Source organism: Falco peregrinus, chromosome 7 (assembly GCF_023634155.1).
Source record: "Falco peregrinus isolate bFalPer1 chromosome 7, bFalPer1.pri, whole genome shotgun sequence".
Classification (NCBI taxonomy): domain Eukaryota; kingdom Metazoa; phylum Chordata; class Aves; order Falconiformes; family Falconidae; genus Falco; species Falco peregrinus.
The window spans coordinates 78,756,726-78,771,646 of record NC_073727.1 but is presented as its reverse complement, the minus strand read 5'-3'; the positions used below and the strand labels follow the sequence as shown (position 1 = coordinate 78,771,646).

The following is a 14,921-nucleotide window of genomic DNA, read 5'->3' as shown; positions in this document are numbered from 1 at the left end:
GGAAACACTCTGGCTGCTTTAGAGCTTTAGGGCAGAGGACTCGTGCCTACCCATATAATATTTTGCTTAACATTTCAAGTTAAGAATCCATCTACAAATGTACCTTCTCTGCTTAGACCATGTCATTTATGTAAGACAGGGGCTGAAGACATTTTCAAACGAACAAGTATGACACTCGTCACAATCCCTTACTTTAAAAGGGATTATAAGGAAACCCTCTCAACTCCCCAACACCTCAGATGTTGGCATGTAAGGTGATGTATCTTGAAGATTAATTTGACAACTTCTGGTCAAATTTGGAATTAAATTTGCTCTGCTTCAGGGACCAGTATATTGCCAGTGTTGCGTATGCCATCCAACAAACTACCTCCTGTGATGAGCTGTAACTTAATTTGAATTAAAAAAGAAGAGTCACAGCTGACCGGTCAGTATAGTGGTATCAACCCACTTGATGTCTCATGCAGATTAATGGGCACTGGCAGATGGATGGCAAAGGTTGCCCTGTCAGTGTACTGCGGTCTATGGCAACACTAGTACTTCACAGGACCATCCAGAAGGAAACTATTCTAAGTGCTGTGGGTACCGATTCAGGGTTGTTATGACAGACACAATGCAGTGGGAACAGTACACAGAGTGTCCAAGCTTTCCATTAAACACAAGCTCATTACACACTTCTGCAGAAAGTCTATTATCTGTTGCAATCATTCTAGGTTTCAAAACAGAGCGTCAATTACCTCACTCTTCTCTCAGCATCCTGACAAGGAAATTACAGTGAGGCAAAACCATTAGAAAATGCATGCAGAGTGACATGCATAACAAAAGGAAATCAACTGTTTAAAAGCTCACAGAGAAACAAACTTAATATTAATCATGCATTCTGGTCACTGAGTTGTGTTAAGCAGAATTGTACAAGGTATATATGCACACAAGCTATAAAGACTCAGAAAAGGGAATATGCAGGTGCTTGCATTCAATTGTGATTCTTGTTTTTGCTCTTTAATGACCATAGTAGTACGTATAACTACATCAAGTTGTTTTGCTCTGAAAATCTTGTGTAACACATAGAAGTTGCTACTGTTTGAGAAGCTCAATCATACAACCACAGAATCTATTACATTTCCTGTTTATTATATATATTCTCTATGTTTCTTAATTTACAATAGATTGTTACAGTACATTTCTCACTACAAACCCAGTTAATTGTAATTTTACGAAGCAGTGCTGCCACTAATAATTTGCTTTGCATTTCTTTTGCTATGGGGAAAAGAGAGAAATCACATTTACGATACATCACATTTATAATCTCCATGTTAACCATTCCTGTAGGTATCTAAGATATCATAAATGAAAAAGGACCGAGACAGACTGAAAGGTTCTGTAAACATCGCTGGAATTCAAGACAATAAGGAAAAAAAAAATAATCCCACAATAGGATGAAGAGCGGCCTGCCAATGCAAATATAGGATCCAGGCTAGTGTAAACCATTATTGGCTGTATTTGAATACATATGTTTGTACACGGTGGCAGGTAAGTTCTGTTGACACTGAAGTTTAAAACAAAAATCCCCAGATATCTTTTCTAAAAATGAGACTTTATTTAACAGGGTGTAAGCATATTAGTAAACAGGCCTATATGTAAACAATCCAAACCATGTAATGTGTAATTCTGGCAGGAAAACATCTGATTTTTAATGAGGTATATTTTGCTCAGCAGAAGGGCCATGATTACACTTCTAGAGAATAATATCACCTTCTCTCTGAGCTTAAAGTGACAAACTTATACACAGTTAAAGGAAAATATTACCATATACAGAAATTGGATTTTGATTTCTTGTTTTTAACGTAAAGGCACATATAAGATCCTGTCTTTTTTTACTGGTAGGCTTACAATTCCAGTAAGAAATTCCTGGATGTTTAATTCAAAAGGCAACTGCTTTAGCAAAGCCTTTCACTCAGATTCCAGAAGTTTTGTTGTGATTTCTGCAACCCAGAAGCTGTGGTATGTAAACATGTACCCAACATGGGTAGTACAGTGAGCACTTGGTAGCAGTATGTACAAGTGTGTGTTCAATCAGATCAGCTTTCTTCTATTCATAGATGAGTGGTGACAGCTCCAATACAGCTCTTGGTTTGGTGCCCTCCACAAACACCATGGTCAGGAGCATCGCTACCGCAACATCCTCAGCTCTGCTTGGCAATGATACAACTTGGAGGTAAAAAGTTCTCTCATTTGAACTGCTCCAAGAGGTATTCCACCTATTCCATGGAGACCCTCTTCCATCCACATGGATAATGCAGTACCCGAAACTAGCATGTCAACTATCTAGAGAAATCTGAGGTTCTTTAGTACAAACATGAGGCAAACACATTACCATGACAGGGAACAATGAGACCAAAGTATCCACTGCGCTTTACTGTGCAAATACTCTGTGTTATTAAAAACAAACAACTGCAAAAGAACAGGAAGGTGCTCAAAGCAAAACCTCTCATCTGGCCTCCAGTGCATATTCTGAATTCCTTCTGTGTGCTACAGCCCTCTCAGCTGAGAGGTAGTAAGTAGCTGTGTTTCACATCAAAATAAAACAGGTTAACCTCATCCTCCACAGCAAAGAACGTTTTATGGGAGGTAACGCTTGAAACCGGCGTAGCTATTTCAGAAGAGTGGGTGTGTCTGGACAACATCCCCTATAATGGGTTCCTGATGTCAGCCAAGGTTTTTACATGCTCCCACCATATGAATTAATAATTATAATACGAGACACACATTTTACAACAGAGATTAGAAATAAGATAAGGAACTTTCACTATTCATCACATGGTATTTTTCTTTCCTGAGCTACCACGAGTTATGAGGACCTATAAAAAACTTGTTTCCTTAATTTGATAGAAACAGTGAAGTTTAACTATGATGAAATCTTCTTTTCTCTATTGAGAAAAAAAAAAAAGTCATATTAACATAAAGGATCTCTGGATTGCAGGATTATTCTAAGGTGCATTTGGTCTAATGGACCGAAATTCACTATTATAGTTTTAAAAACCCAGTTAAGTCAGTGGAGTTAATTAATTGATCTAGATCCTCTAAAGTATGACAAGCTGACTCGCTGTTTACAAATGGATGACATTGCTATAGCTTGTCTATAAAGTCTTGAAATAAACCTCCTGTTTCTCTATGAGACGTTAGCATCCTTTAAAACACATACAGAGTAAACAAGTTTCTCTGCTCCCCCTTAAGCAGGCGCTGTACATTTCACGGGTAACACTGCCTCACAGTATCAGCTTGCTGATGCATATGCCATCGGTTAATTTTTTTTAATGAAAAAAAGCCCACACATATAAAAATCTTCCAGTCACTATTTTATAAGGTCTATTTAAATACCGATTGCATATTTTGTATTTCATACTTCAAGTTGCAATTCTTTGTTGTTTTTTTGTTTGCACGACATATTTTTCTTGAGACCATAATATAAAATCAAAATTATTTGTACTTGAACCATTGGGAAGTACCTGAGGTGCACTATGAACAACCTTGCTGAAGGCCAGCAGGTAACAACTCATTACAAACGGATGAGTCTATGCCCAAGAGCCTAGCAATTCCTTAAATACACTTTCTGAAGACCATGCCTACATTTCCAAAAGTTAGTATCTTTGTTTTCTGCTTCTGGAACTAATCCCTAACTATTTTTGCTGTGCAGAAGGAGGCTTTTGTGGAATCCAGCCAGGTCATATGAGATCAGTTCCCAGGACAACTGGTACCACACTCCAGGCATACGGAATATGCCTGTGAAGCTGCAAGTTAAGCACCTCCTCAGACACAGTGACACCTGCCCTTCCTGCTGGCTGGCTCTAGCAGGCTCCCTGCTCAGTGTGCAGCATCTCAGACAGGCTCTGGAGGTGTTCACAGAGGTCCCATTCATCACTCTCCAAACAGGTCTACTACTTTTCACTGGCTGTATGGGACAAGCGATTATTTTACTCTGCCAGTCCAGATGTGTATTACTGCATACAGCAAAACCCTGGAGCTGGCAATGTGGGCTACAGCCAAGTGAGAAATACAATAAGGAACATCTGCCATTCAACATCAAATGCATGTTATGACTTGGGCATACGTGCACACAGCATGCTACTTGGATGGGCTCAGCCACATGCGCATGTAACGCGCCTCTGCAAGAAGTCTTCTGTGCTACATCCTTTAAGGCAGAAAATAAGCTGGCATATGGAAGGATACTTTCCGATTTGCTCAGAGATTTGAATTTCTTTTTGCTGTTGGCACAAAACAACACGCACAGGCACAACTGGGAAAGGCACAAAGAGTATTTGTAAGTGTGCTTCTCTCACGGGACTACCTCTTACTCAGACTGTGCAAAGGAGGCAAGACAAATTTTTGATTTTCTTTCTTTAGGAGTATAATTTCATATACCTTTCGATGTATCAGAGAAGTAAATGCCTCTCACTTAGCTTACCTTTTACTAATCAAAAAAGAGTATTGAGCATATCAGTAAAATAAACGGAAATCCTGCGTACATGGGGCACTACTTTTACTTAAGCATAAGGCATGAAAAAGCAGCTTTATTTTTTTTCAAGCATAGCTATCATCTTTACTATTGATGCTCACTAGCTGGAAATGAAGCCTAGTACAACGTTCCGCTTGCCAGAAGCATCTGAAACTATCCACCACAATACATCATCATTGAACAATCTGGCACTGACGTTGAAGTTGACTGTTTACAGTGATCTGAATATTTAGGTAATGATGAAGTCAGTGTCGTAAGATTCTAAGCCTTTTATTGTTTTCCTTGATCCTTTATTCTTGTTCTTCTCATCCTGAGCTCATCACATTTTTCAAGCTTCTGTCAGGGGTTTGCGCTTATCAATATTAGTAAGTCTTTATTCTTCTCATAGCTTTAGGATCCACACATCTTCAGCTTTGCTCTCATGTTCTTCATTCCAGTCTGACTTGCTCTGACTCCAGAGCAGACCAAACTAACAAAAGATAATAAAGAACTACCTACAGATAAACTGCAAATTATGTATTACCCACCCACAAAATGTTATTCATTGATAAATTCTTTTTCCCTTTTATTCTGTTCTCTTCCTTTTACTCTCTGGGAGGCTGACTGTACAGTAGAGCACAGCTACAAGGAGCCTGGATCCCTTGACGCTAATTTTGCAGTGAAAGGCAGTTGAGTAAAACGAGAGTCCTATACTGTCCAAACATATTGCAATGCACAAATTACTGTTTGGGGTCCAGTGAAAAGCCGATTACACAAACTGATTTGTGAAAACAGATTGCTTCATAGTAAGAGGAATTCACGTGATCATATTTCAGTTTTCACTGCTTCTTAAAGAATATTTGCCTTCAGATTTTCCTCCCCTCTGTTGTCTCAGGATCAGAGCTGAGAGCACTCAGACTTGGAGATAGAATTTTGTTTCTAAAATAAGATGGGTCTCTCAACATGGAACAGGACCTAAATAGTTACATTAGAGTGCTGGCACAGTTTTTCTTCCTCATTAACGTATTTTGGAGAAAAAAAATTAATAACTGCTACAGTAGTCTAGATATCTGTCAGCTTTAGGTATCTGTCAGTAATTAACTTTATCACTTATTAGAAGAAAATGCACTCATTAGGAGTTTTTAATTGGTAAAATCCACACATTTACTATGGGTTAATATTTAGATCTAGTCTGGAAAAAACATAAGTACAGTTTTAAAAGTTAATCATTAGGAAGCTAGATAGGAAATCCTGGCTTATTTAATGATCATTAGCAAGTGTGTGAAGATTTCAAGATACAATTCATGGGAACATTTTTTGGAATTCCTACCTTGAATTCCACGTTCTCCTGGGGGCCCTGGCAAACCATCCTTTCCTGGTGGCCCTGGTAACCCGTCTTTTCCTGGGGGCCCTGGTTTTCCATGAGCTTGGGAGGCAAGCATTGCAGCAGGCAGCTTCAGCTGGGATGCAAACTGAGCCATCCTTTCTTCATTAACAACATTTACAAAGGACAGAAGAAAAAGCGGGTAAGAAATCTGCTATCAAAATACAGGAAAATAAACAAATCCCAAAGCCCTAGCTGAAGTAGGTTTCTGGAAGTAAGGTGTTTAATTCTTCTAAACGTCAAGGTATTAAATATTCCTACAAGTACTGAGGTGCTCAGTTCCAACTCAGTATTTACCTTTTGAAATAATCTGAACGAGTTTGCACTGAAGTTTCTGTTACTATTCTCTTTTACAAATACTTGAAATGACTTCTGACTCCTGTTCATGGAAGTACTTAAAATACATGAACATAGAATAATTAGTACTTAACACTCCTATGAAGTGCTACCTTATATGTTTGCAACTCATATTAACTCATTTTAATGAGTTATAAGTCATTATATGAGTTTGTAACTCATATTAAGTTGCAAAGTAGAGCTTAAATACCGTGAACAGTTCTTGGAATACTGAAACCCTGAAAACAGTTGTGAGAAAACCTGTAAGTGGGCAGTAAAAATTACTAATTGCAGAGATTTCAGCATGAATCGTTCATGCTGGTGGAATAAAGTACACTTGTTAACATTTCAGTGTTCCTTAGAGGTAGACAAAATAGGTGCTAACCTTGAGTCAGTCTCATTTATACTGGATTAAAAAACTTAACGAAGCATTCCACATTTTAGCAGGTATTTACTCTGGCGGAGTTTTAAGATTTAAGAAAAGATTCAGAGTAAAGAGGAGTGGGCTTCAAACAAAAAATAAGCAAGGTGATAGAAAATAGGCACAGCGAAACAAAGCCAAAAATAGAAGATCTGTGGGAACACTAGTGACATGTAGAAAATGGAATAGCTATAAAGACAAAGCCTAATATACCGTGTAGGCAGGACACCTTTAATACTTTCTTTTTATGAACAGACTAAATACTTGTTACCATTCCATTTGAATGGGAAAAGGAGGTAACTTCAGCCAACAAACTGCTCTTGAAATACATAGCAGATTGAATTCCCGAGGGGTAGCAGTCTGGGGAAGGGTGAAAATACACAGAATGATAGCCATATAAAATGAAAATGTGCCTGACCAGTTTAAAAAAATCCCAAGCTTTTTGTGATTTCTTTTATCCCTAAAAGACAAGAGGTTTTGTATCCACAAATATTAATGACAAAAGAACTAAGCATATTGCAGACATAAAAAATGCACTTTGCAAAGGAAGAGAAGCTACTGTTAAGAGGCGTTGGAGCAGAAGCTTGTTTCAGACACCTACCTGAGTCACAGCTTTTCAACCCTGACTAAGAAAACGTTGGGGAAGAAAAATATTTCCTTTTCAGAGTAAGGACACACCTAAGAAAGCTCACATAATACAAAGGCCTCGGCTGAATCTGGCACTTGCCTAAAACTGCCAGAAGATGGTGGTCTGAAAGGGAGCTCTGGTGCTCAGCAGGGATGTTTGCTTAAAATGCACAGCAGTTTAGACCTGCATGACAGAGTTGTCAAGTCTTTCTCTCATTTAGATAGTCATCCACTAAATGGCCAAATTAGTTAGATATTTCTGTTGTCTCTACTTAATAATTTTTTAATGTTTTAATGATACATTGTAGATACATATGTATCTGCAATAATTTGACACATGTATTTACAATGTTACATACATATGTTTGCTATTACGGTTTGGTGCAAACTACCTTTTAATGCTAATATTTTACATAAGGAAATACCCATTAACTGATGCTATAATTTGTAATTGTTTGAACATAAGTATAACAACAATTAACTATAACTGTTAAATAACAGTTAAACACAGCTACAGCAACAAGGCAGCTGCTAAGTCCAATATGTTAGACAACATGTAAAGAAATACATATAAAGGCTGTAGGAGTGTAAAACATTTAGCACAGAATTTAAGATTTACATTTATTTGTAATACCTCATTTTCTTACCTTCAAAAACCTTAAGAACCTCTTGTCTGATATATTTTTTTATTTCTTCAAGTGGAACTGTATCAGCCTGATGAGGAAAAAGAAAGGCGACATATGTATCAGAACAAAATACAGAGGGCACGTTATGATGCTACAAAAACAAAAATATTGCTGAAATTAGCATGAAAAATGTAAAGCTTTCACCAAAAATTAAATATTTTAATATATTCGTGTTATTTCCTTAACTGAAAAGACCACTTTATTGCAAATACGTTACAATATTATAAAGGCCACAAACACCATGAAGTGGAAGAGGTATGCCCAACCGTCAAGAGGATCAGCATGCTATAGAAATCAATTTGCTTAAGGCTGTAAGGATGCCCAGTGATACCATTAGCCTTTACTTGCCCTCCGCATAGCATCTGCCAACTTCTCATCCCTTCTAACTGCTTCGAAGCACAGCTGACTAACGAGAACTGCATCACAGGACCAGTAACTGGAAAAGATTTTTAGAGCTTTACCCCATCTGAATGAAGGTAAAAAGAACCCATTACATGGATGGGCGCTGGTGTGCACATGGAGACAGACCAAGATACCCACAACTGACAGGCAGCATTTCATTGTCTTTTTAAACACTGATTTCACTTTTACTGAGAATCACGTGATCTGCCTCCTTTGCTTTCTCAGTTGCCAAGACTTACACTTCAGCTCTTAAGCTTACGAAACAACTTGAAATTTAATGGTACTGAGTAGCCACATTGATTTGTCAGGAGCTAAAGAAATAAGTAATTAAAGTTTATCCATAGTACATGTTTAAAAAAACCCACCAAAACCAACTGCTTGACCACCTGGGTATATTTTTTTCCACCTCTTAACTAAACACTTCAATTATCTCTGAGATAGCGTAGTTTTTCTGATACTGTGGTATTGCTCTGTTGAATTTCCACCACTTGGCACATGTCACCTCCCTGTCATCTGAGTTCACAAGCAACCAAGGGAAACTTGTATTTACTTACTGGAAATCCTGGGGGGCCTGGTGAACCTGGGGGACCTTGATGACCCGGTGATCCTGGATAGCCTCTGTCTCCTGGTGGCCCAGTAGGACCCATATCCCCCTTTTCTCCTGATGGACCAGGTTTCCCTCGTTCGCCTTGTGGACCTTTGTCCCCTGGAATACCCTGATCTCCCTATGTAAAATAAAAGCAGAAAGAAAACTGTTACACACACTCTTAACAAACAAGGAAAAGTCACCCAAGGACGCTAAAGTGAAAATTCTTCCCTGTTCAGAAACAGATTTTATGAGTCATGCTGGGAAGCTGATTTTACAGGCTAACCCTTGTCTCTGAAAACACAGCAAGTAATGTTTTGTCTTCTTACACTTTTAATATTGAAATGAATGACAAAAAAGAAAAAAATAGCTTGGCTTTGTAACCCATTTTTCAAGGACAGAACTTGGGTGCAGAAAGCTTATAGCCTTTATACAAGGACCTAGAAATGTCAAATTAAGGCATAGGTAGAATTTAGGTGCTCAAATTCCACCAGGCACAAGCCATCAGGCTTTTTTTTCTGTAACTTTCCCTAGAAGCCTAATATTTTATTTCTGCATTTACACAAAATTTCAGTTAATCAAAGAAACAAAAAATAGACAAATCCATTTATAATGAGTGAATTCCTTGCAAACAAAATAAATTAAAGGTCAATGGCCAGCAACAGCTTCAATTGTGGCTGAGATGACATTGAAATTACATGTTTTATTTGTGAGGAATTAAATCTTTTAGAGTGACTTAATGTAACAGCTATTAGTTCACTGAACTACAGCTGTGGAGCAGAGTGCCACAAGTCACACACTCGGATTGTTAACGAACAGCTGGCAGTTCTTAAGGGTCACTGACTGCCCTTGCTGCACCACTAAAGCTCATGTTAGGCTCCACCATAAGCAGCAACCACCACCAAGAGATGACTGCATCATTACTAGACGAATCCAGAATCAAATTTATGAAGGGTGAACCAATGGAATTAATTGCATTCTTAATTTACAGCAAGTGCTGGTAAACTCTATTCAGATCTGAAACGTCATTAACTGATAAAGCAATAGAAGCGTAGTTATATTCCTAAGTCATATTTACATGACATATAAATACTGAAAAAGAAAGAAAGACAGGTAAGGATGCAAGCAGGACGTCGTATCACATTTTTATCATCTATCTGTCCTCCAATCTGTATGATTTTCAGTGAGGTAGAGTTTATTACTGACGATAACTAAGCTTCACTACGAAGACCGCTGTAACTTGTGATGTTTTATTGCATTAGCTGAAACTAAAAACTTCCCATGGGCTGCAGGAATGGACTGCTCCAGTGTGGGTCTCCCATGGGACACAGATCCTGCCTAAAAACCTGCTCCCGTGTGGGCTTCTCTCCATGGGCTGGAGGTCCTGCCAGGAGCCTGCTCCAGTGTGGGCTCTCCATGGGCTGCAGCTTCCTTCAGGGCACATCCACCTGCTCCAGCATGGGGTCCTCCACAAGCTGCAGGCAGATATCTGCTCCACCATGGTCCTCCACGGGCTGTAGGCGACAGCCTGCCTCACCACAGTCTTCTCCACAGGCTGCAGGAGAATCTCTGCTCTGGTGCCTGAAGCACCTTCTCCCCTCCTTCACTGACTTTTGTGTCTGCAGAGCTGTTTTCCTCGAGTTTTCTCACTCCCCTCTCCCAGCTACACAGCATTTTTTACCCTTTCTATCACACAGGCAGTACAATGTCACTCGTAGGCTTAGCTCTGGCCAGCAGCAGGTACACCTTGGAGCTGGCTGGAATTGGCTCCCTCCGACATGGGGGTAGCTCCTGGTACGTCTTCACAGAGGCCACCCCTGCAGCCCCCATTGCCAAAACCTTGTGCCATGTAAACCCAACACAATCTGTGCAACTGCTAACATGACCACATAGTCAGGGCAGTCAGTGTGACATGGAAACAAGCTCAGTGTGATTACATTCATCGTGTTTCTCTTAAAAGACCTATCCTGCCAATACTGCAGACACCTATTTCCAGTTTTAATTTCTCAGCAATAATACTTCGGGCAAAACTCTAAATATGCAGCATATGAATAATTTCCAGCAAACACATAGCTAATTCAGCTATTCAGTAGTAAAAAAGGACAAGAAACGAAGTGATATCCAAAAGACACTTGTAACCCTTGTTGAAGACTCTCAAATTTTCAACAGTCAACGAGAGCAGGAAAGGGAGAGTATGTGCATTGGGGGAACTGGAAAGACTGATGTTCTGATGGAAGAGGCATACTTTTTCAGGTTTCTATAAACTTTAGGATTTATAGGGAAAAGTGTTCTGTCCTGCATACAGCTATTGTATCAGGACATGTATGGCAACACCATGAGAAATTCAGGGCAGAGGAAGGAGTCTGACTGCGAAGCAGAACTTTTGCAGTCTGCAGGAGAGAGGCTCTTTCCTGGCATTAACAAAATTTTTGCATCCAACCTCCATCTCTTACTTCACTCATAGCAATCTGAAACATTAAAAAATCGAAGAACAACTCCTGTTCTACCATGTTATTGCAAAACTTGAAATGGGTACAGACGAGACTTTCTGGAGATTGAAGTCCAGCATAGGGAGCTACTGAACACACCGTTTTGTCCGATAGTGCTTTCAAATGAGACCACACAGACATGCATGCACCCACATATATGAAAAAAGCTGTCTGAAGATTACTATACTTACAAGAAGCCTTCATTAAAAAATTACTGAAGGTGTAAATATTCATATATAATTTCTCATTTTTATAATCCTGCAGAGCAGGTATAGATAGCTCTTCTATTAGAAATAAAGAAAAATGAAGGTTTCTCTAAGACCATGTGGTGCTATGACAGTGTGAAGCTGATCCTGGAATTGCTTTTCTAAACAATTCCCATCTTACAGGCTGCCAATGTATAGGAGGCTGATCAAATACTACAGCCACTTTTCAAACAAGTGGTTTTTTTAACTGCCTCCAGTGTTTTCTTTGTGTTTGGAAGAATCTCCTTGTAAAAATTCATAAAACTAGGTCGTATCTTCTCCCAGATTCCTCTTCTAACTTTCCTTCATTACAAATTGTACAAAACACAAGGTTGGACATCTGCATTTTGTGATCTCTGCCTACGGTGCTGATTTATAAAGTCCTCCTCCTTTCTAATGTTCTCCCATCTCTCGCATTTAATCTTGCACTAAATTCTGTGCAGAAGGAATTATTATTTTGCCTGGGTTTCTACATGCTCTAGTCCAGCGCGCTCCCAGTCTGTGATCAAGGTGTGCAGATAACAGCAATAAATGAGCCAGCCACCAGCACTTGTTGAAATGACTTGAAAGGCGTAATTCTGACTGGTATAAACCACCTATTTTCAACTGGGTTATCACGCAGTTTATGAACTGATAATAACAGCAATGTTTAGTGAAAGATTGTATAAGCTTATTTCAGCCCAGGGGATTTCTTCCTTCTTAAAGCAGATTCTACAAGGATATACTTATATTAGACATGAAAACCTAAAGAGTTTTATTCTGCTCTTCCTATTTTGCTGTTTCTCTTTTCTGATATTGCAACATCTGGTCTCAAACTGAAGGAGTACACAGTACGGCAGTAATAATAATGGCTGCAAGGAAACCTTGACAGTGTTATTTTCTGTAATCACTGCAATCTCTCACAGATGCAGGTCTGTAGTACTTGATCCAGAGGAAAAAAGAAAAAAAAAAGTCAACCTCAACTTCCTCACTGATCTCTTATCCAAGATGCAGACTTCTACTGTGTATTTTGCTGTTATTTCGTAGGCACATATCCCCTTGTTTTCAATAAACCTTCTCTTTTCCTGCAGAATTGTAAGGAACAACTGACAGCTTTCTGAAAACCATTCAGACACTGCACTGGGCATATTTATAACTAACTTTCCTGTTATAAAAGGCTGTGCGAGATTTTGATGGTCACTTGAGACAAAAATACTTCTGGAAATTTATTTTTTTTTAACATGTATTTTCTGGTCAGCAGATTAGAGAAGCGATTGTCCCCCTGCACTTGGCACTGGTGAGGCTGCACCTCAAATCCTGTGTTCAGTTTTGGGCCTCTCACCACAAGAGGGACATTGAGGTGCTGGAGCGTGTCCAGAGACGGGCAACGGAGCTGGGGAAGGGTCTGGAGCACAAGTGTTATGAGGAGCGGCTGTGGGAGCTGGGGTGGTTTAGTCTGGAGAAAAGGAGGCTCAGGGGGGAACTTAATGCTCTCTACATCTACCTGAAAGGGGGCTGTAGGCAGGTGGGTGTCAGTCTCTTTCCCCAAGTAACAGGTGACAGGACAAGAGGAAATGGCCTCAAGTTGCACCAGGGGAGGCTTAGATTGGATATTAGGAAAAATTTCTTCACAGAAAGGGTGGTCAAGCATTGGAACAGGCTGCCCAAGACATAATGGAATCACTGTGCCTGTAGGTATTTAAAAAACACGTAGATGTGGTGCCTGATGACATGGTTTAATGGTGGACTTGAAGTTCTGGGTTAATGGTTCAACTTGATGATCTCAAAAGTCTTTTTGATACCTAAATGATTCTATGATTCTTTGATACTATATAGTTCTTTTATTTATATTTATGCATTTATTTATTTCACTCGAGCTAGACTGTGACACATTTGCAAGCGATCCCAGAAGTGAGAGCAGATTCAGGCACCTGTGACTTCTCTCAGTGCAAGCCGTATTTACATCTACAGCTACTCATACATGTGTGTATGTATGTACTCTTGTCACCGATGAGACTGGAATAAATGCACCCTCTTCTTTTACCCTGAAGCTTCCCAAGTTTCACTCCAATGAAGCAAGCTAAAGCTGTGTCTCTGTTTCTCACACACTTTTTCAACATCCTTCTTCCTGTCAGTATGTTTCAAGGTCAAGGCCTTACAGGTCCAGGCTCCTCTTCTGGTTGTATGCGCACTGTACTATTTGCAGGGGATAGGTTGTGATAGCAGGGATAGTAAGATAGGTATCTATTCAGATAGGTTGACACTGAGAAGGTGAGGCTGAGCAGTGTAAGGCAGTACACAGTATGTAAATAATGTGGTAAAAAACCCAAACAAGTATGAGGTAAAATAAGAAGGGTCTTGTATTTTATCTATGTCCTTAAAGGCAGGAAAAAACACTGCAAACTTAATTCTTCTAAGGGACAATTACTGTAATAATGGTTAAAACCTCATGTCTCTTCAGTGTCATAAAGCAGCATTTAATTTTCCAGATTACACAGGGAGGTGCTTTTATGATTCATCAAATAAACGTGGTATCAATTGGATTAGGACATCAGGGCTTTAGCAACGTTATAACAGGAGCAGAGTATGTGCTAGGATTTCCTTTGCTGTAGTAAAATAAAGATCATCTCTCACCTCCTGTAATGATTCCTATCCACCACAATCTTGGTACCACAAACAGAACTGTCTAAATATTTTGGGAAGCAGTAAGGTACTGCATTGGCATTCCTGCTGCTTAAGTGTAACAAGCTTGTTTTATATAAAACACGATTTGTGTTTGCGACGTACAAAGATCCCAGGTATGACGATGGAGCAAGCTTTATAGCTCTTGCAAAGTCTGACAGTACGACAACAGGATTACCTACTATCCAATTTTCAACCTACTGATCAGTTTACACTGTCCAGACCAACTGTGTCAGAAAGTCTATAACGTGTTTTTCGTCTAGATGCAGAAGCCAATTAAATTCTAATTCCTTGAAGCAGTGTCTAGGACTAAACCTCTTAGTTGTTTACAAGCCTGCTTGAAATCTACAGATAATTAATCTCTTGGTTTTGCACTGGTGAGGTGCTTAGATGCTTAGTAAAAAGAAAAAAAGTTATTAAAACAAGGGACTTACACGTTCTCCTTTGGGTCCTCGGTCTCCTGGTCTCCCCACAGCACCCTGAAAAATTGTTTTTGAAAAAAGATAAACATGTCACTTAAAGGCTTTTTTGTGTAGTTATCCATTAGCAGAACTGAAAGCAACTGTCTCGAATTAACAGTTACGGTATCTGTGAA

At 39.3% G+C, this 14,921-nt stretch overlaps 1 protein-coding gene across 4 annotated transcripts in view; it reads right to left on the bottom strand.

Moving 5' to 3' along the window:
- Positions 1 to 14,921, bottom strand: part of COL19A1 (collagen type XIX alpha 1 chain) — a 203,936-nt gene that overhangs the window by 9,999 nt on the left and 179,016 nt on the right. For 3 of the 4 annotated variants that reach the window (XM_055810411.1, XM_013299754.3, XM_055810413.1), the window contains 4 exons: positions 14,761 to 14,805; positions 8,900 to 9,070; positions 7,905 to 7,971; positions 5,820 to 5,975 (listed from right to left, as the gene is read on the bottom strand). In XM_055810411.1, the coding sequence (XP_055666386.1) occupies positions 5,820 to 5,975; positions 7,905 to 7,971; positions 8,900 to 9,070; positions 14,761 to 14,805 (439 nt within the window). Of the gene's footprint in view, positions 1 to 1,107; positions 4,980 to 5,819; positions 5,976 to 7,904; positions 7,972 to 8,899; positions 9,071 to 14,760; positions 14,806 to 14,921 lie in introns of those variants that run through there. The other variant, XM_055810412.1, reaches the window with a different exon arrangement.